The sequence below is a fragment of the Pelobates fuscus genome, chromosome 5 (genome assembly GCF_036172605.1).
Source record: "Pelobates fuscus isolate aPelFus1 chromosome 5, aPelFus1.pri, whole genome shotgun sequence".
NCBI lineage: Eukaryota > Metazoa > Chordata > Amphibia > Anura > Pelobatidae > Pelobates > Pelobates fuscus.
Genome location: NC_086321.1, coordinates 340021248 through 340043002, shown reverse-complemented (window position 1 = coordinate 340043002; position 21755 = coordinate 340021248). Strand labels below are relative to the sequence as shown.

At 45.0% G+C, this 21755-nt stretch overlaps 1 protein-coding gene across 1 annotated transcript in view; it reads left to right on the top strand.

Annotated features, from left to right (window-relative positions):
• NDRG3 (NDRG family member 3) overlaps positions 1–1687 on the top strand; it is a 71173-nt gene extending 69486 nt beyond the window's left edge. Inside the window, exon 16 of the mRNA XM_063455803.1 lies at positions 997–1687. Coding sequence (XP_063311873.1) covers positions 997–1169 — 173 coding nt within the window. The 3' untranslated portion in view covers positions 1170–1687. The remainder of the gene's footprint in view (positions 1–996) is intronic.
• Positions 1688–21755: the final 20068 nt, after the last annotated feature.

Here is a 21755-nt window from a genome sequence, read left to right as displayed (position 1 = left end):
ATGCTTTCCTATGGACGCTTGCGTGCTCTCACTGATTTTCACAGTGAGAATCCCGCAAGCGCCTCTAGCGGCTGTCAGTGAGACAGCCACTAGAGGATTTGGAGGCTGGATTAACCCGATTATAAACATAGCAGTTTCTCTGAAACTGCTATGTTAATAATAAAAAAAAAAGGTTAATCCTAGAGGGACCAGGCATCCAGACCACTTCATTAAGCTGAAGTGGTCTGGGTGCCTAGAGTGGTCCTTTAAGCTTTATTGTGAAGATGCCTATGGGGTCAATGTATAAATGAAACTTCTAAATTAGTGAGAATAGAAAATGCGTTTTTTTTGTTTTTTTTTTTACTGGGAGAGGGCGATTGCCAACTAAACATCAGCACTAAAACACACACAAAGAGGTGACCTCTACTCCCCTTCACTACCTCCAAGAGCCCATATATCAGACTCCTCATACTGGCTAATTACCAGGAAAATACAGTAGTTATTTTAATCACCATAACTCACATACTGTTTTTACTTGTTCTCACATTGTGCTCATAGACAGTTTAAATGGAAAAATAGATTAATAGAATTAATTTTAGATTGCTGGTTCAGTAGGCTATCATGGTGTTACCCTTGCTAGGTGAAGTTGATCTTGGTTTTTTTTTTTTTTTTTATTCACCCTGCCTGTATTCTCCTTGTAATTAAGCATTATTGGCTTTCAGACCCCTCATACCAGCTAGTATGAGTTGTGCCCAATAATGCAACCTTATAGCAAGCACTTTTTTTTTCTCTTCTCATCTCTGTATGATGTAGGTCGAGGGTACCCAAAAGGCAGATCCCCCAAATGTTGTAGAACTATAACTCGCTGAATGCTTTGCTTGCCTTTAGAATGACAAAGCATCATGGAAGTTGTAGTTTAAAAAAAAAATGGTGGTCTACCTTTTGGACACCCCTGATGTAGGTTCATGCTCAATTAGCAGTGTTGTATTTAACATTTAAACATAATTTCTTTCTCAGTGCCCACCGTTGCTTTGACAAGACTTGCACGTTCTCGCACAGCTTCAGCCTCCAGTTGCGGCTCAACAGAGATTCCACGTAGCCGCTCTCAAACCAGCAATTCCCAACTTGAAACCACCCCTGGCACTGCTTTGAATGCCGACACTCCTCAAACCGTGGAATTATCCTGTTAAGCAGCGTTTTGTTTGAATAACGGACCCATCCAGTTATTAAAGTTTCATAACTTTGAAAATATCCTGTTCATTCCGTGAAATTTATGAACATGTAACTTGTGCATGACCACGCTATATATTTATTGGTTAGTCTAGAGGTTTCATAGCACTTATTTTTCTGTAAAGAGCTAACATGTTTGTAGCATTCCTAATGTAAAATAATAAAACTAATGTCCATTCGGCTGTTTGGTACAGTAGATACAATTTCCAGATGTGCATTTTTCTCGTTTTCCTCCCTAAATCTTTACTCTCGAAAAACCCAGTTGAAAATGTACTAACTAGTTCTTTTGTGTGTGTGGATTATGAGCTGAAATTTTTCATTGAAATATATATTATACTTCCCACCCCCATCCTAAGTTGTATGTACTATAATGAATGCTCACTGCCAGGACAGACTAGAACTAATCTGAGCCATTTACCATTTTAAAGATCTCATGAATTCATACATATATAATCTAAACTTTAATAAAGCTGTTATAGTGGTGCGTAGCTTCTATGAAATATTTGTTTGTTTCTCAATTTGTACGCTTGAGCTAAACTTTCTGACTTTTATTGGATTCAAAACGTAAGCAACAAATAGAACATCTCTAACTGGTTCACTGCCTTCCACGTAAGAAAGCAATATGTTTATAGTTGGGCCAACAATTCATAGAACTGTGTGCATGGCAGGTAGGCACCCTCTGGTTTAGAAGGCTTTTGCGAAAAAGGGGAGTTGATGGCTGGGCATTCTCGCTTTTAAGGGCAGGTGCTGCTCATAATTTTCTTGTGAATACGTATATAAAGATTAAATAAGGAAGTGATTTTTGAGAACTGGTTATACTATTAATACAAAAAATATTTAATGTGATGGTTACATGGTTTGTCTTTTTCATCCTTGTTGCCTAAATATGATCTTTACACTTTGTGTTACAAACTTGTTAATCTACATATGAGTCCTGATGTGAACTATTGGTCACCTGTGTAAAAGTTAGTAGGAATTAAGACAAAGTTCTTAAACATAGTGAGCTTGAACCATAATAGGTTTGTGTTCTGAATTTATAGATTATCATTAGTTATGTATTTTTTTTTGTTTGTTTTATTTCTCAATTGGGTAAAAATTGTTTTGACTTGGTAATACGGTTTTCTGCTGTCATGTTCTTACAAATAAAGGCTTAAAACTGTTAAAGATTTTTTAACTTTTTTTTTGTAAACTGCAAAGAATAGTGTGATGGATGTAATACATACCTTAGATCACAAATATTCAAATTCTTGTGAGCTAATCGTTTAATTGAAAAGATTACTTACTAATCTCCTTGAATTAGCTACCGCTTTTGTGAAAAGTGGTTTAGTTAAGTACCAGATTTAAAAAGTATCAGTCTTCAATTAATCTTGTAATCTTATTTAAAAAAACAAAACAAAAAAAAACTACTTAATAGTAATATAGTAGTAATACTATTCTAGGACCTCTGAACAAGTGGAATATTTCTATGATAGATTTTAACAAGTCTGGTGGGTCATTACATATGAAAGTGAGGCACTTCATTTTTTTTTTTTTTTTTTTTTTATTTCATTTTCATAGTGAAAGAGCCACCTGAAGTATGAACCTATGCAAAATACTAGTCTGTTTCATCTGTATTTACCAAGTTTTTGAAGGGTGTCAATTTGCAAATCTAATTATAGAATGTTTTAACTTTAATCACTTCAACAGGTGCCCTGGTTAACAAAGATTACCGTATATACTCGAGTATAAGCCGAGTTTTTCAGCCCATTTTTTGGGCTGAAAAACCCCAACTCGGCTTATACTCGAGTCAGAGTCTGTATTATGGCAATTTGCATTGCCATAATACAGACCGGGGGAGAGGGGGGCTGGCAGAGCTGTAACTTACCTGTTCTGCAGCTCCTGTCAGCTCTCTCCTCCTCTGCGCCGTCCGTTCAGCACCTCGGTCAGCTCCCAGTGTAAGTCTCGCGAGAGCCGCGGCTCTCGCGAGACTTACAGTGTGAGCTGATAGAAGGAGCTGCACGGACGGCGCAGAGGAGGAGAGAGCTGACAGGAGCTGCAGAACAGGTAAGTTACAGCTCTGCCAGCCCCCCTCTCCCCCCCACTGAACTGCCACTGGACCACCAGGGAAGGAGCCCCCCTCCCTGCCATATATCAAGCAGGGAGGGGGGACGAAAAAAAATAAATATATAAATAAAATAAAATAATAATAATAAAAAAAAATAATAACAAAAAAAAGGGGGATAAGGACCACTATGGGAGGGAGGGGGGGGTATAAGGACCACTATGGGAGGGAGGGGGGGGGGGGTATAAGGACCACTATTGGAGGGAGGGGGGTATAAGGACCACTATGGGAGGGAGGGGGGTATAAGGACCACTATGGGAGGGAGGGGGGGTATAAGGACCACTATGGGAGGGAGGGGGGGTATAAGGACCACTATGGGAGGGAGGGGGGGTATAAGGACCACTATGGGAGGGAGTGGGATAAGGACCACTATGGGAGGGAGGGGGGTATAAGGACCACTATGGGAGGGAGGGGGGTATAAGGACCACTATGGGAGGGAGGGGGGGGGGGTATATGGACCACTATGGGAGGTATGGGGGGGATAAGGAACATTATGGGAGGGAGAAGGGGGATAAGGGCCACTATGAGAGGGAGGGGAGGGGGAAGTAAGGACCACTATGGGAGGGGAGGGGGAAGTAAGGACCACTAGGGGAGGGGAGGGTAAGGACCACTAGGGGAGGGGAGGGTAAGGACCACTAGGGGAGGGGAGGGTAAGGACCACTAGGGGAGGGGAGGGTAAGGACCACTAGGGGAGGGGAGGGTAAGGACCACTAGGGGAGGGGTGAGTCAGGACCACTGGGGGGGGGGGGTGAAGGAACACGGGGGTGGGGAGGTAAGGACCACTGAGGGAGAAGGAGGGGAAGTCAGGACATATGGGGGGGGGAGGGGGCGGCAAAATGTTTTTTGCCTACGGCGGCAAATATCCTTGCACCGGCCCTGCACACACTGCATTCATACACACACACTGCATTCATGCACACACACACTGCATTCATATACACACACGCTGCACTCATACACACACGCTGCACTCATACACACACGCTGCACTCATACACACACGCTGCACTCATACACACACGCTGCACTCATACACACACGCTGCACTCATACACACACACATACGCACACACTGCATTCATTATACACACACTGTAAATAAATATTCAATTAATATATTTTTTTTAGGATCTAATTTTATTTAGAAATTTACCAGTAGCTGCTGCATTTCCCACCCTAGTCTTATACTCGAGTCAATAAGTTTTCCCAGTTTTTTTGGATAAAATTAGGGGCCTCGGCTTATATTCGGGTCGGCTTATACTCGAGTATATACGGTAAATGTAAGTGTATCTGGAAAAGTATTGAAGTGCTTTCGTTACTTGTATTGGATTAAAAAAATAAGAGTGGCTTAAAATATTTAATTGGATAAGAATGGCGTGAGGGATGTATGTAATTTTTATTTTTAATCTGGACCAGCAAATTTGCATAGGCACATACCAAAGATGGTACTTTCAGTATGTCAAATTTTAAAATGGTGAGGTTGTGGACCTTATTGATGTGCCATTCTATGTCAAATGGTTTGCCCAAAGCAGCTGCCATTAATATTCGTGTGTGTGTGTGTGTGTGTGTGTGTGTAAACCCTTTGGAATGATATGGATTTCTGCACAAATTGGTCATAAAATGTGATCTGATCATCATCTAAGTCACAACAATAGACCATCAGTCTGCTTAAACTAATAACACACACAGAATGAAATGTTGCCATGTTTTTATTGAACACACCATGTAAACCTTCACAGAGCAGGTGGAAAAAGTATGTGAACCCCTAGACTAATGACATCTCCAAGAGCTAATTGGAGTGAGATGTCAGCCAACTGGAGTCCAATCAATGAGATGAGATTGGAGGTGTCGGTTACAGCTGCCCTGCCCTATAAAAAAGTACACACAAGTTCTGGGTTTGCTTTTCACAAGAAGCATTGCCTGATTTGAATGATGCCTCGCACAAAAGAGCTCTCAGAAGACCTACGATTAAGAATTGTTGACTTGCATAAAGCTGGAAAGGGTTATAAAAGTATCTCCAAAAGCCTTGCTGTTCATCAGTCCACGCGGTAAGACAAATTGTCTATAAATGGAGAAAGTTCGGCTCTGCTGCTACTCTCCCTAGGAGTGGCTGTCCTGTAAAGATGACTGCAAGAGCACTGCGCAGACTGCTCAATGAGGTGAAGAATCCTAGAGTGTCAGCTAAAGACTTACAAATGTCACTGGCAAATGCTAACATCCCTGTTAACGAATCTACAATATGTAAAACACTAAAGAAGAATGGATTTCATGGGAGGATACCACAGAGGAAGCCACTGCTGTCCAAACAAAACCTTGCTGCACGTTTACAGTTTGCACAAGAGCACCTGGATGTTCCACAGCAGTACTGGCAAAATATTCTGTGGACAGATGAAACCAAAGTTGAGTTGTTTGGAAGAAACACAACACTGTGTGGCGAAAAAGAGGCACAGCACACCAACATCAAAACCTCATCCCAACTGTGAAGATGGTGGGGGCATCATGGTTTGGGACGTCTTTGCTGCGTCAGGGCATGGACAGATTGCCATCATTGAAGGAAAAATGATTCCCAAGTTTATCAAGACCTTTTGCAGGAGAACTTAAGGCTGTCTACCAGCTGAAGCTCAACAGAAGATGGGTGTTGCAACAGGACAATGACCCAAAGCATAGAAGTAAATCAACAACAGAATGGCTTAAAAATAAGAAAATATGCCTTCTGAAGTGGCCCAGTCAGTCCTGACCTCAGCCCGATTGAGATGCTGTGGCATGACCTCAAGAAAGCGATTCACACCAGACATCTCAAGAATATTGCTGAACTGAAACAGTTCTGTAAAGAGGAATGGTCCTGAATTACTCCTGACCGTTGTGCACGTCTGATCTGCAACTACAGGAAACGTTTGGTTGAAGTTATTGCTGCCAAAGGAGGTTGAACCAGTTATTAAATCCAAGGGTTCAAATACTTTTTCCACCTGCACTGTGAATGTTTACATGGTGTGTTTTTAATAAAAACATGGCAACATTTCATTCTTTGTGTGTTATTAGTTTAAGCAGACTGTGATTGTCTATTGTTGTGACTTAGATGATCAGATCAAGGGTACACATAAATTTTCTTGCACATGTATGTATGTCCATAATTTTTTGCATTTGGTATGTTCTGTTTTCTGCACACATTTGTATTGCTGCAAGAGGTGACCTTCAATGTTGCTATAGACATTAAAGTTCCTATTGACAAAAAGGGCCAGTGTGGTAGCTAATCTCTTTGGTTTGTATAAAAATAGCACAAACATTAAGTCTGCTTGCTAACTGTAGCGGACCACAGGTAACCCTCTGCTATTACCTTCCTTCAGCCACTTTAGAACCCTCAGCACAAGTAAATACCCATTCTCCCAGTAACCAGATGAAATATAGTCCTGGGAGTCAACTGAGGTTTATTGAAACACACACTGCTTTTATGCACAGACCCCTACTTGGGGTCTCCCATACAAAAATACAGGACTTTTCCTCCCAGGATCCTCTACAGAAAAATATACAATATTCTAAAACACTCCAATACATTTTCAAAAGTACCTACTTTGATTGCATGGGAGGTCAGAGCTTACAATCCAAATTCCGCTTTAACCCCTTAATGACACAACTTATGGACTAAAAGGGAATCATGACGGAATATATCAGTCACCTGTCCTTAAGGGGTTAAAGCTGGGACCCCAATTTATCCACTCTGCAAGGTGTGCAAAGTCACACACAAGTGGCCTGGAAGTCTGGCTTCAGTATGAACTAACTCTCACTTGCCATATGTCCTGTTTTCCTCTTAGATACGGTGTGCTTTGATATGAATAGTCATCAGCCCTCAAGAAAACCTGTGCTCCAGTATCTTATCCAAAAGAGGCACTAACCCTTAACCACAGATTATTAACTAAGCCTCATTTCTTTTACATTCCGAATGGGACCAGCACAATCTTCTAATCATGCCCAAGCATGATTTTCAAACAAAGGGAATAAAAACCTACAAATGAGTAGTAGTTCTGCCACCTTACTCCCCCTTAACCACAAGCCGGCATACATTCAGATCCCAACGGATCAGCTTGGGGATGTCTAGGGAAGTACTCACAGATCATTTTTCGAGTCCTGTCTGTCGTGATAACCCTTCGGCATTCCCATTTTGCTTACCGGGTCTATAATGAATGGAAAAGTCGTATGGTTGGTTGTAGGGTCAGGCTTCACCTCCGTAACCTGGCATTGTCTCCAGCGACCTGCTTAAGCCATACCCACAGGTGATTGGTGAGTAGAATTAAACTGTTCATAAATGTATGGCTGTAGCTTTTTGAGGGACCATGTGGGCATGGTACTCAGTGTCTGCATTCCGTCACATTAACTATCTCTGTATAACTCGTTTCAGCTATCTGACAGATGTCATGGTCCCTACAGTTCATAACACTGATTTTATTAAATAAATGCATTATGTTTACCAAGGTGCATTCAAAACACTTCTTGTGTTTGAAATTGTGCCATGCAGACGCTGAGAATTTTTCCCACCAAAATAAAAAAGTGAAAATAAAATGAGATGCCACATGGGATTTCCCACAGGTTTTCTACCTCTTGTTTGCCATGTTAATCTAATTGCTAGATAACTAAACTGCTGGATACTTGCGCACGCACACACTCCTTGCACATGTCCATCAGGAGCCCCTAAGGGCATGGACCTTCACACAGGTTCCCAACCCATGCGGTTGGGAATTCCTATTTTAGCTGATGACGGGCGGCAATAGTCCACCCCTGTCAGTGTGCTGTCTTGAACCGTGGCTCCACAGCGGTCTCTGGACGGGCCGGCTCGCTACCTTTTTGTATGAACAGTGTGCTAGGGGTAAATAACATCACAGCAGGGTATTGTTAATGTTCACCTAAAGCAAAGAACTACTAGCTGTGCTGTACAGCTGCACCAGGTCACCATTGTCAGGCAGCCTTCCAATGCCAGGTGGAATGACAAGACGCCATGGGGCACACACCAGCACTGCTGATAACTTCCACCACAAAATAGTGGGATACAGGGCTGCACAGATGCTTGTTTTGAGTGCACAGCAGGAGGGAGTGTGTCTAACTCTTGGAGTGGATCTGTATGCATCGGTGTGGTAATCTTTATAAGTGTATGCCTTTATGTAAACATACTCTTAGTTATATTCCATCATTACTCATCCACTGCACATAAGTAGGGTGTGGACATCAGAGCCCAACCAGTCCTCTGTAAAGCTTCATGACACCTTGAAATAAAGTGACTCTGGCTGTAAAAAAAAAAATCCAGTCTCTGGACAAAAGTTTCACAGCATCCTCCTGTGTGGGAGGCTGGAAGAGAGAGCCAACTGCAGGAATAAAAGAGCCCGATCGGTCTTGCACAGCAGGCCCAACAACTGAACCGCGCTGTGGTGTCACTGGAATCCCAAAAGAGAAGCCGGACCATCCGACTCCGAGGAATTCCAGAAAAGGTGGGAGGAGAGGTGCTTTTGTTTGGCCAGTGGCTGATTGACTCTATGGGTATCAAGGGGTGCCGTCCCTGAGTCCACTGCAGCTCCTGCCAAGGCTTCTACTACTCAGAGGTAGTTATAGTAGAAATGTGGAACTGCACTCTGTCCCAAGTGTTATGTAGCTGGGTGCAACCAAGCCAGTCCCAGGGACCAAGTACTCAGTAGCAGATAGAAGAAAGGTCCAGGCACTCCAAGGTACAAAAAGGCAAATTTATTGAACCCACTGCCACTCACTTAAGAGTGGCAGTGGGTTCAATAAATTTGCCTTTTTGTACCTTGGAGTGCCTGGACCTTTCTTCTATCTGCTAAGGCTTCTACTACTGCCAGAAAAGAGGCAGCTAGCTCCGATCGCCAGGAGCTTGAAGGACCATTCAGTCAAGTATTGATGGTGGGGAGTAGAGGGCTCTATTGCGGTTCTTCATAGAGAGGCGATGCTTACACTGACATCCTCTAGCAACCTTGAGATGTTCCTTTAGAGACTTGGCCTGTTGGCCTCACCACTTGTAAAAGTTCCAGTCAATGGAAAATCCACACAGAAGGCAGCTCTAGAGAGTGTCACCCACAGCCATCTGCTGATGTACCAGAGGGCGCTGCCCATCCTCAGTGACCCCTACTTGGAAGCCAATACTCACCATTAGGCTGTTGGCACGTGTAACTCACTCCCACTCACAGGTTGTGATGGGCAGAACTGTGATGTGCTCTGGTACAACCACAATCCTTTTCATATGTTCAATATTTGTGTTTGCTGCTTCATACACCAGTTTGATGCATACTTACTTTTTTTATTCTTTTTTTTTTTTTGTAGCGCATTGATACGAATACAGGGTTTGTGAGACAGTAGCTTGGATATGATCGAAATCGATAACATATGTCTTAAATGATGCATTTAAATTTTTTCTTTAAAGTAAGGTAGACAGATTTGAGCAAGTGTAACAGTATCGCATTCGGCATAAAATATTAGTAAGGACGTTACTATAAGAAAAGGCATGCCATAGTGAGGAAGACCCCTGGGCCCTCAAAAACACAAAACCCATCAGAGTAAGAGAAGCAAACACGATTGGCTGCATGTTGGCAGATGGAGGGGCTCCCCAGTCTCCAGGCAGAGATCACCCGACCCCATCACCGGCATGACTTACACACACAGAGACTGCTGAGTCCATACACACACAGACACACAGACTGCTGACCATACACACAGACTGCTGAGTCCATACAAACAGACACAAACACAGACTGCCGAGTCCACACACACACACACACACACACTGCTGAGTCCATACACACACACACAGACACAAACACAGACTGCTGTGTCCATACACACACACACAGACTGCTGAGTCCATACACACACACACACACACACACACAGACTGCTGTGTCCATACACACACACACACACACACACACACAGACTGCTGAGTCCACACACACACACGCACACAGACTGCTGAGTCCATGCACACACACACACACACACACACAGACTGCTGAGTCCATACACACACGCACACACAGACTGCTGAGTCCATACACACACACACACATACTGCTGAGTCCACACACACACACACACACACTGCTGAGTCCATAGACACAGACTCCTGAGTCCATACACACACACACACACACACACACACACACACTGCTGAGTCCATACACACACACACAGACTGCTGAGTCCATACAGACACACACACACAGACAGACTGCTGTGTCCATACACACACACAGACACAAACACAGACTGCTGTGTCCATACACACACACAGACACAAACACAGACTGCTGCGTCCATACACACACACACACACACACACACACACACAGACTGCTGAGTCCATACTCACACACACACACACACACACACACACACACAGACTGCTGTGTCCATACACACACACACACACACAGACTGTTGAGTCCATACACACACACACACACACACACACACACAGACTGCTGAGTTCATACACACACACACAGACTGCTAAGTCCACACAGACTGCTGAGTCCACACACACACACAGACTGCTGAGTCCATACAGACACACACACACACACAGACTGCTGTGTTCATACACGCACACAGACACAAACACAGACTGCTGCGTCCATACACACACACACAGACTGCTGAGTCCATACACACACACACACAGACGTCGGAGTCCATACACACACACACACACACACACACACACACACAGACTGTTGAGTCCACACACACACACACACACACACACAGACTGCTAAGTCCACACAGACTGCTGAGTCCATACACACACACACACACACACACACAGACTGCTGAGTCCATACATACACACACACACACACACACACACACACAGACTGCTGAGTCCATACACACACACACAGACAGACTGCTGAGTCCATACAAACACAGACACATAGACTGCTGAGTCCATACACACAGACAGACTGCTGAGTCCATACACACACACACAGACTGCTGAGTCCATACACACACACACACACACACAGACTGCTGAGTCCACACACACACACACACACACACACAGACTGCTGAGTCCATACACACACACACACACACACACACACACACAGACTGCTGAGTCCATACACACACAAAGACTGCTGAGTCCATACACACACACAGACTGCTGAGTCCATACACATACACACACACACACACACACACACACACAGACTGCTGAGTCCATACACAGACACACACACACACAGACTGCTGAGTCCATACACAGACACACATACACACACACACAGACTGCTGAGTCCATACACAGACACACACACACACAGACTGCTGAGTCCATACACACACACCTGAGCATATCAAGCCTACCGGTCACTGGAGCCTGTTCCTGGGGGTCAGACAGCCATATTCTGGCCTTTCCAGCAGCAGCAAGGTCTGCTGCTTAACGGCGGGGCTTATGTTCAGGAGGCGGGGGGCCCTAAATACTAATAAAGGGGGGAGGACCTAATGTCCTCACCCCTGGCCCCCACACCTGAGCGGTGGGTGGGGGCCCTAAATACTAATAAAGGGGGGCCTAATGTGCTTTGCTTAGCTGTGGTGGAACTTGTTGGGGCTTCCTGCTTGTTATTTGCTTCCAAAATTTATTAAAGCTTAGACTCAATATCCTGCCATGCTTTGCTGGTACCAGGAGGACACGCGGCTTGCCGCCATATTGAGAGAGTCGCAGATGAGTATGTCAGCCTGGGCGGCTTTGCTCTGTGTCCATTAGCTCCAGGCAGCCTCTCAGGGGTGGACCGGGATAACCCCCATCGGTCCGAGGGGGGGGGGGGGGGTAACGGAGCTCCTGCCGGGAAGTAGCTGCTCCTGGGCATTGCAGGATCGGGAGATCGGACGCCTCTCCCGCCCGGTGAGCACCAGGCCACACTTGCCACGCGGAGGTAAGTAAGACTGTCGAGTTGCTGACCGCTTTTAAGCATGTCGGGTCGGTCAGGTAGGAGCAACATTGCTGGGTCATCCCCTTCTGGGGTGAAATTCGCTTGTTGATAGCTGCTTAAAGTGAGATATTGAGGGAGCTCACACGAAGTGCGTCTTTCCTCCATGACAGCTAGGCCCCGCCCCCCGGAAGCTGCATTCTCAGTGAGAGGAGGGACAGTGTAGCTGCTGCTGATTTAATAGGGAAATCGATAGCTAGGCTAGTGTATTCAGTGTCCACTACAGTCCTGAAGGACTCATCTGATCTCTGCTGTAAGGACAGCACCCCAAAAAGCCCTTTTTAGGGCTAGAACATCAGTCTGCTTTTTTTTTTCCTGTGTAATCTAATTGCAGTTGCCTGTCTGCCAGCGTGTGTGTCAGGCTCACAGCGTATACTGTGCCCACTTGCCCAGTGCCACCACTCATATCTGGTGTCACAATAGCTTGCATTTAAAAAAAAAACAAAAAACTTTTTTGACTGTAATATAATAGCAGTCAGTTTCCTTCACACATGTGCGTTTCAGAGCCTGCCAGGGCACAGTGTCACACCAGTGCAACTCATATCTGGCGTAACAGTAGTGTACATTAAACAAAAAATCTATAAATTTGACTGTGAAATAATAGCAGTCAGTTTCCTTCACACGTGTGCGTTTCAGGGCCTGCCAAGGCACAGTGTCACACCAGTGCAACTCATATCTGGTGTATCTGTAGTGTACATTTAAAAAAAAAATACAATTTTGACTGTAATAGATTAAATAGCAGTTAGTTGTCTGCAAGCGTGTGTGTAAGGCCTACAGCGTCTACTCTGCCAACTTCTGCCAGTGCACAGTGCCACTCATATCTGTTGTCACAGTAGCTTGCACGCATAGTGCCACTAATCGAAAAAAAAATTACAGGCAGAGGCAGGCCACTCCGCAGGGGCCGTCGTGGTCATGGTGCTGTGATTCCCTTTGGCCCTTGAATACTGCCCAGTGTTCAGAGGCCACGTACTGAGGACATAGTTGACTGGCTAGCACAGGAAACCCAATCTTCTACAGCTTCCGCTCGGAACCTTGACGCACCATCCTCCTCCAGCTTAGCTTTGGGCACCTCTCAAGTTACCACTCGCCCGCCTGCCGCCACCACCAACACTAGCACCACAGCCGCTTCACTTGATCTGTCAGAGGAGTTATTTACACATCAGTTGGAAGAAATGAGTGATGCGCAACCATTATTGCCAGAGGATGTAGATAACAGGGATATGTCAGGCAGCATTACACACATGGACGCACGGTGTGATGATGATGATGTTGTACCCGCTGCTGCTTCCTTTGCTGAGTTGTCAGATACAAGTGAAGCGGTTGATGATGACGATGCGTCCGTGGATGTCACGTGGGTGCCCGCTAGAAGAGAAGAAGAACAGGGGGAATGTTCAGATTGGGAGACAGAGAGGAGGAGGAGGAGACGAGTTGGAAGCAGGGGGAGATCGTTGCAAGGAGCTAGTGGCAAGTCAGACAGCATGCATCGGCACCCGGGGTCAGCCAGACAGCACGCCAATCAACGCATGCTGTTGCCACCACCAGAATGCCGTCATTGCAGAGCTCAGCAGTGTGGCATTTTGTTGGTGTGTCTGCCTCTCACAACAGCGATGCCATTTGCAACCTGTGCCAAAAGAAACTGAGTCGTGGGAAGTCCAACACCCACCTAGGTACAACTGCTTTGCGATCGCACATCACAAACACCTATGGGATCAACACATGAGTACAAGCAGCACACAAACTCAAAGCCGCCATCCTCCTCCTGGTCCAGCATCTTCAGCCACGTCAACCACTGATGTCCTCCTGGCCCCCTCTCAACCATCCACCACTCCGTCTCTCGCCTTGAGCAGTTCCTGCTCATCTGCCCACAGTCAGGTGTCTGTCAAGTACATGATTGAGCATAAGAAGCCAATGTCAAAAAGTCACCCCCTTGCCCGGCATCTGACAGCTGGCTTGTCTGAACTCTTAGCCCACCAGCTTTTACCATACAAGCTGGTGGAGTCTATGGCGTTCCAAAAATTTGTAGCTATTGGGACACCGCAGTGGAAGGTACCCGGCCGAAATTTCTTTGCACAAAACGCAATCCCCAACCTGTACTCGATTGTGCAAAAGGAAGTAATGGCATGTCTGGCACACAGTGTTGGGGCAAGGGTCCATCTGACCACTGATACCTGGTCTGCAAAGCATGGTCAGGGCAGGTATATCACCTACACTGCGCATTGGGTAATCCTGCTGACGGCTGCCAAGCATGGAATGCGTGGCTCTGCAGAGGAGTTGGTGACACCGCCACGACTTGCAGGCAGGCCTGCTGCCACCTCCTCTACTCCTCCTTCTCCATCCTCTTCCATAACCTTCTCGGCTGAGTCCTCTTCTGCTGCTGCGTCTTGCTCCACATCAACGGCACCCCCCCAGCTCCCAGGTACTATTCCACATCCCGGATATGGCAGTGTCACGCCGTCTTGGGTTTGACTTGCCTGAAAGCAGAGAGTCACACCGGACCAGCACTCCTGTCCACCCTGAACGCACAGGTGGATCAGTGGCTGACTCCGCACCAACTGGAGATCGGCAAAGTGGTTTGATTTGATCGAGTGGTTTTGAACTGAAGAAATTTGTTGGCGGCATTGAATTTGGGCAAGTTGACACATGTGCCGTGCATGGCACATATGTTTAATCTGATCGTACAACGCTTTGGGCATAAGTGCCCAGGCTTACAGGACATCCTGAAGCAGGCCAGGAAGGTGTGTGGCCATTTCAGGTGTTCCTACATGGCCATGGCACACTTTTCAGATATCCAGCGGTGAAACAACATGCCAGTGAGGCGCTTGATTTGCGACAGCCCGACACGTTGGAATTCAACACTCCTAATGTTCGACCGCCTACTCCAACAAGAAAAGCCGTTAACGACTATTTGTATGACCGGGGTGCTAGGACAGCCTCTGCGGAGGTGGGAATTTTTTTGCCACGTTACTGGATGCTCATGCGCAATGCCTGTAGGCTCATGCGTACTTTTTAAGGAGGTGACAAACCTAGTCAGTTGCACCGAAGGCATCATCAGCGACATCATACCATTTGTTTTCTTCCTGGAGCGTGCCCTGTGAAGAGTGCTGGATCAGGCCGTAGATGAGCGTGAAGAGGAAGAGTTGTGGTCACCATCACCACCAGAAACAGCCTTATCAGCATCGCTTGCTGGACCTGCGGCAACGCTGGAAGAGGATTGTGAGGAAGAGGAGTCAGAGGAGGAATGTGGCTTTGAGGAGGAGGAGGAAGACCAACCACAACAGGCATCCCAGGGTGCTCGTTGTCACCTATCTGGTACCCATGGTGTTGTACGTGGCTGGGGGGAAGAACATACCTTCAGTGAGATCACTGAGGATGAGGAACGGGACATGAGTAGCTCGGCATCCAACCTTGTGCAAATGGGGTCTTTCATGCTGTCGTGCCTGTTGAGGGACCCTTGTATAAAAAGGCTGAAGGAGAACGACCTGTACTGGGTGTCCACGCTACTAGACCCCCGGTATAAGCAGAAAGTGCCTGAAATGTTACCGAATTACCGCAAGTCGGAAAGGATGCAGCAGTTCCAAAATAAATTAAAAAGTATGCTTTACACAGCGTATAAGGGTGATGTCACAGCACCATGGGAATCTAACAGGGGAAGAGGTGAAAGTAATCCTCCTCCTCCCACGACCACGCCGGCAAGGACAGGACGCTTTACAGACGTGTTGTTGATGGAGGACATGCGGAACTTTTTAAGTCCTACGCATCGCCACAGCCCTTCGGGGTCCACCCTCAGAGAATGACTCGACCGACAGGTAGCAGACTACCTCGCCTTAACTGCAGATATCGACACTCTGAGGAGCAATGAACCCCTTGACTACTGGGTGTGCAGGCTTGACCTGTGGCCTGAGCTATCCCAATTTGCGATAGAACTTCTGGCCTGCCCCGCTTCAAGTGTCCTGTCAGAAAGGACCTTCAGTGCAGCAGGAGGTATTGTCACTGAGAAGAGAAGTCGCCTAGGTCAAAAAAGTCTAGATTACCTCACCTTTATTAAGATGAATGAGGGATGGATCCCGAAGGGACTGACAGTTGGCGATACATTTGACTAAAAAAGGCCTGATGAGGGGGACGTAACAGGGATTAAACTGATAAGAATAGTACTACTTAACACACCACTCCTATCTGGTGGCACATTAGATTGCACGCGCAGTGCCCCAAATTTGAAGTAGGAGGACCAACCAAGCATCTTTTTCCATCTCCCGGTTCCTAAAATCGATGCCATATACACGTCCCCTGATAGGGGACGTAACAGGGATTAAACTGATAAGAATAGTACTACTTAACACACCTTATAATAACGCAGAGAGAGGCAACGCAGAGAGAGGAGTCTGAAGAAGAGGAGTCAGAGGAGGAAGGTGGCTTTGAGGAGGTGGAAGACCAAACACAGCAGGCGTCCCAGGGGGCTTGTTGTCACCTTTCGGGGACCCTTGGTGTTGTACGTGGCTGGGTGGAGGAAGAGACCTTCAATGACATCAGTGAGGACAAGGAACGGGACATGGCTAGCTTGGTATCCAACCTTGTGCAAATGGGGAGTTTGCAGTTGTGCAAATGGACTGTTTGTGGTTGTTTGCGGTGCGTTAAACGGGGAGTTTGGTCTGTCACTGTGAAGCGGGCGTAACCCTTACACTACCTGATCGATACAACATCATACCTGATGTTTTAAAGCACGTGAGGAAAGGTGATTTATGCCCTTTATGGATTAAAACCAGACTCTGCATCAACTATGTAATTTTCCATGGGAGTTTTGCCATGGATCCCCCTCCGGCATGCCACAGTCCAGGTGTTAGTCCCCTTGAAACAACTTTTCCATCACTATTGTGGCCAGAAAGAGTCCCTGTGGGCTTTAAAATTCACCTGCCTATTGAAGTCTATGGCGGTTCGCCCGTTCGCGAACATTTGCGGAAATTCTCGTTTGCGAACGGAAAATTTTATGTTCGCGACATCTCTACCCACCAATCAGAGTGCTCTGGGCCTAAATGCAGGGCGGGGCAAGGCTTTATAAGCCTTCCCCCGCCCTGCAGAGCTCAGTCTGCGCGGAGCCCTCCATGGGATAAGATGGATTATTTTTTTTTGCGCTCGTTTTTTTTTTGTTTTGTTTTTTATTTGCGTCGGTTATTATGTTTTTTATTTGCCCTTTTTTGGGGCTGAAAAAAGAAGATTTTAGAAGAAAGAAAGCATCAAATGGTAAGTTATTTTTTACAGGTTCTTGGTTAAAGGTCCTCCCTTCATTATTTTTAGGGTGCGGGGGGTAGGTAGGGGGATCATTTTTTTGGGGGGGAGGGGGTGACTAGGGGTTTGGGGACCCCTAGTCACCTGGGTGGGACATTTTTTTTAGGGCCCCCACCCGCCGCTCAGGGGTGGGGGCCAGGGGGGAGGACATTAGGTCCCCCCCTTTTACTATTTAGGGCTCCCACCCACCGCTCAGGGGTGGGGGCGAGGGGGGAGGACATTAGGTCCCCCCCTTATTAGTATTTAGGGCCCCCACCAGCCACTCAGGGTTGGGGGCCAGGGGGGAGGGCCTTAGGTCGTCCCCCCTTTTTTGTATTTAGGGCCCCCACCCACCACTCAGGGGTGGGGGCCAGGGGGGAGGACATTAGGTCCCCCCTTATTATAATTTAGGGCCCCCACCCACTGCTCAGGGGTAGGGGCCAGGGGGAGGACATTAGGTCCCCACTTATTATAATTTAGGGCCCCCACCCACCGCTCAGGGGTGGGGGCTCGGGAAGGGGTGCCACAGGCTGCTCACTGTTTAATAGACATGCCCCTACTAGCGGTATAGCGAGTAGGGGCATAATTTACTAATACTAAGTAATCCTTACTTAGTACTAGTAAATTTGGCTGAAAGACCAATTTAGGTCTTTCAGCCTTTTAGTAGATAGCTCCCTAATACCGTGGGAATTAGGGAGTTATCTACTTATTAATTCCTGTCTTTACATTGACTGGCCAAGTAACTTACATTTTATATGAATGTATGTTACTTGATTGTTGTAAGTGTTGCAAATGCTTACAGGTGAATCCTGGCTATGTTTGTATACTTTTTATTTAAAATTGTATACAATGTAACATTTTTCTTCTTTCACTGGGTAAGTATATTAGTACTTAGGCAATACTGTGCTTCGGAACTTCGGCACTTCGGGACTTTGACACTTCGGGACTTTGACACTTCGGGACTTTGACACTTCGGGACTTTGACACTTCGGGACTTTGACACTTCGGAACTTTGACACTTCGGAACTTCGGCAACTTCGGAACTTCGGCACTTCGGAAATTCGGTAATTTCGGAACTTCGGGACCTCGGCAATTCGCCACTTCGGCAATTCGGCACTTCAGCAATTCGGACATTCGGAAGTACCCGAATGTCCAAATTGCCCGAAATTCGTCCAAATTCATATTCGGACCGACATGAATTGCACATGTCTAGTATTCTGTGTACAAACACAAATTGGGAAAAACAAACAAACACTGCACACAAACACAACTGCATTCAAATGCCAACACTGCAAATAGCACACCATTGCATTCAATCATTAACACAGTACGCAAACACTTTGTGCATACCAACCACTCCACACAAACATACCCTTTGATTCAAATACCAATACTATACACAAATGCACATCTGCATGCAAATACTCACAGAGGCATTGTTCACAAATAGATCTCTGCAAGGATGGGCACATGGTAGATCCAAAGCAGGCAAAGTATTGTGGCAGTTGTGGATCTACTTTTTACCCACCCATGCTTTTCAGCAATAAACTATTTGCACCAGGGATCTCTCTATATTAGTTATGTTCACCTAACAACTTGTCCTATCAATGAGAGTGAAGGATCACTCTCCATCATTGCAGTTCTATGGACTAAAGAACAATTTAGAATGTCACGTTTATCTTTGTTGTAATAAAGTGGCATTAGCCCTTGTGGGACAATCCCCTCCCCCCTCACTCCCCACTAAGGATAGGTGACATGTCCACTTGCATGGTAGTGCCTGAAGAATGAGGGGAAAAGTTTAGATATGTATCTGAAGTTCTCCTTTGTGTTCTATCTTTTGGTTCCAATTAGACATGTGTAATTCGTTTCGTTCTGAATGTACATTCGGACTAATGTCATGCAATTTGGAGTTTTGGATGCTTACGAATGTGCGAATTTCCAAATTGCTGAAGTTCCAAAGTGCTTTGGATTTCTGAAAAGTGGCAAAACAAGTGGCTAGGGTTAGGGGTTAGGGTTTAGGGTTAGGGTCTGAAAGTGCCAAACCGAATGCCATTGGTCCGAATTGCCGAACCAGACAAAATCTTTTTACTTACCCGAATTTCCGAACCGAACCAAATTTTTTGCCCATGCACATCCCTAGTTCCAATTAAAGGGAACCTATAGTACTAGGAAAACAAACTCGTTTTCCTGGCACTATAGCTTCCCTCTCTGTCAAGGCCCCCTCCCGCGGAGCTGAAAGGATTAATACCATTTCAGTCACTTACCTGGGTCCAGCTCCGATGTGATGTCTCTCGGCGCTGGCTCAGTTTCGCCCACGTTCCGCGGGGGAGACCTAATGGTCATGCGCGGCAATGGCATGTACATTAAGCAGCGCTGTCACTAAACTCTCCCACCCAGCCTAGTATGAACACCTACCCGCCCCAACACAAACAGCACACCATTTAGTGACCGCATGACCAGTGCAGCTTACTTACTTTGACTCTTGGGATCACGTTTATATCATCACAGAGGATTGGTAACCTGAAGGCTAAACAAAAGGAGAAAGGGGACTATTTTTCTTATGTGTAACTCACAAATAATAATTTAAAAAAAAAGTGGTGACAGATTCACTTTAATGCAAGTAGACCTTGTTTAGCCATAACTTTTTTGGATTGGGTACAGTGAAATTCCAACAATTTTATTTTTTCTCCCCAAAAAACTAAAAAGGGATAGTGCCACTTTAACCATAGAAAAAACATCTTCGATCATTTTGGTTTGTCTTTAATGGCAGTCGTGACCAAATTTTTGCCACTAGAGGGAGCACAAAATCCATTTATTTTTTTCACTCCATCTGCAAATGGTCTACAATGTAGCAGAAGATACTATTTTAGGCTATTATTATTAGCATTTTTATGGTGTTTCTATCCTGTTAATGTTTCCCCCTAATGCTTACAATTATAGAATGGGGATATTTGCAGAGAAGTAACTGTGAGCAGTTTGAATTGGTTTCTGAAGGGCATGTTAAAACAGTGTAACAACTGGCGAAGGAGTGAGGCGTAAGTTGCGGTGAATCGGGATGGTAAAACTGGCGGCAGCGTTCGTTACAGATTTACGCTGATCAATGTTTGTACTTGGAAGGCATATAAGTATTGAGTTACAGTAGGCGGTAAATGGCAAGCACATATATTGCGTCATGGGGCAAATGTAAGCTTTTTTTCCCCTTTCTTATTTAAAAAATATATATATATATATTTTTCTAGCCACAGCTGTTCCATTTAAAAACTAGACGAGAAAAAGGAAATGTACAAGTAATCTGCCTTTGTAAGTTGTCCTTACTCAAATATGTTTTCCCTTATCTTTTAAAAATAAAAACATATTATTGTGTATTATTACATAATGGAAGGTGGGGGGTATGATACAAATTGCAAGTTTTGCAACCAGGTGTAGTCAGAGTTGGGCAAAAATGATTGTGATACATAGTGAGAGGAGGCACGTCTAGTCACTTAAAAAATAAAATCAGAACTTGTGTATTTTTTTTTTAAATATATAAACTCTTTATCCTTCCTCATTATTTTTCCTTTTTTTTTTGGTAAAATCGTAAAACATTTTTATTTTTATTTATTTTGTACTATTAATTTGTATTGGTTTCATTAGATTGCATCAAGTTACATTTAAGTAAATGTCTATAACCAATATTACGAATTTCAGTTACAGTGAGAACAGACGGTAGAGAACAGATTATAGTACAATTTGAAAATCACTTTGAATTTAGACAATTCTCATTTAAAAAAATAAAAATTCTACATTTTCTTAAATTAACTTTCCTTATTAAAATATTCCACCTCCATTTACATGGGGTCACTGTAACCCAACACCCCATTACCCCCAAAATCATAAACTTGGAATTACTTTCAATTCAGGTCTCCTATTATTCCCCAAATCCAGTCTGTCTCCAAATTAGAATAAGGAACGAAAGGGATATAACAGAAAAAAATTAAGTAGAAGATAAACTAAAACATAAAAGAAAAATAATATCAAAAAGTAAACAAGATACACAAAAATATGGTGGCCTTGGCACAATTATCTTGAGTCTACTACACGTTCAGTCAATACTACAGCCATGTTTGGCGACATGTATCACTAGGGTCAATATGCTAAACACGTACCTTGCTACCGACAAGGATTATTTCTGTTACGTAACATGTTTATCACTTTAGACA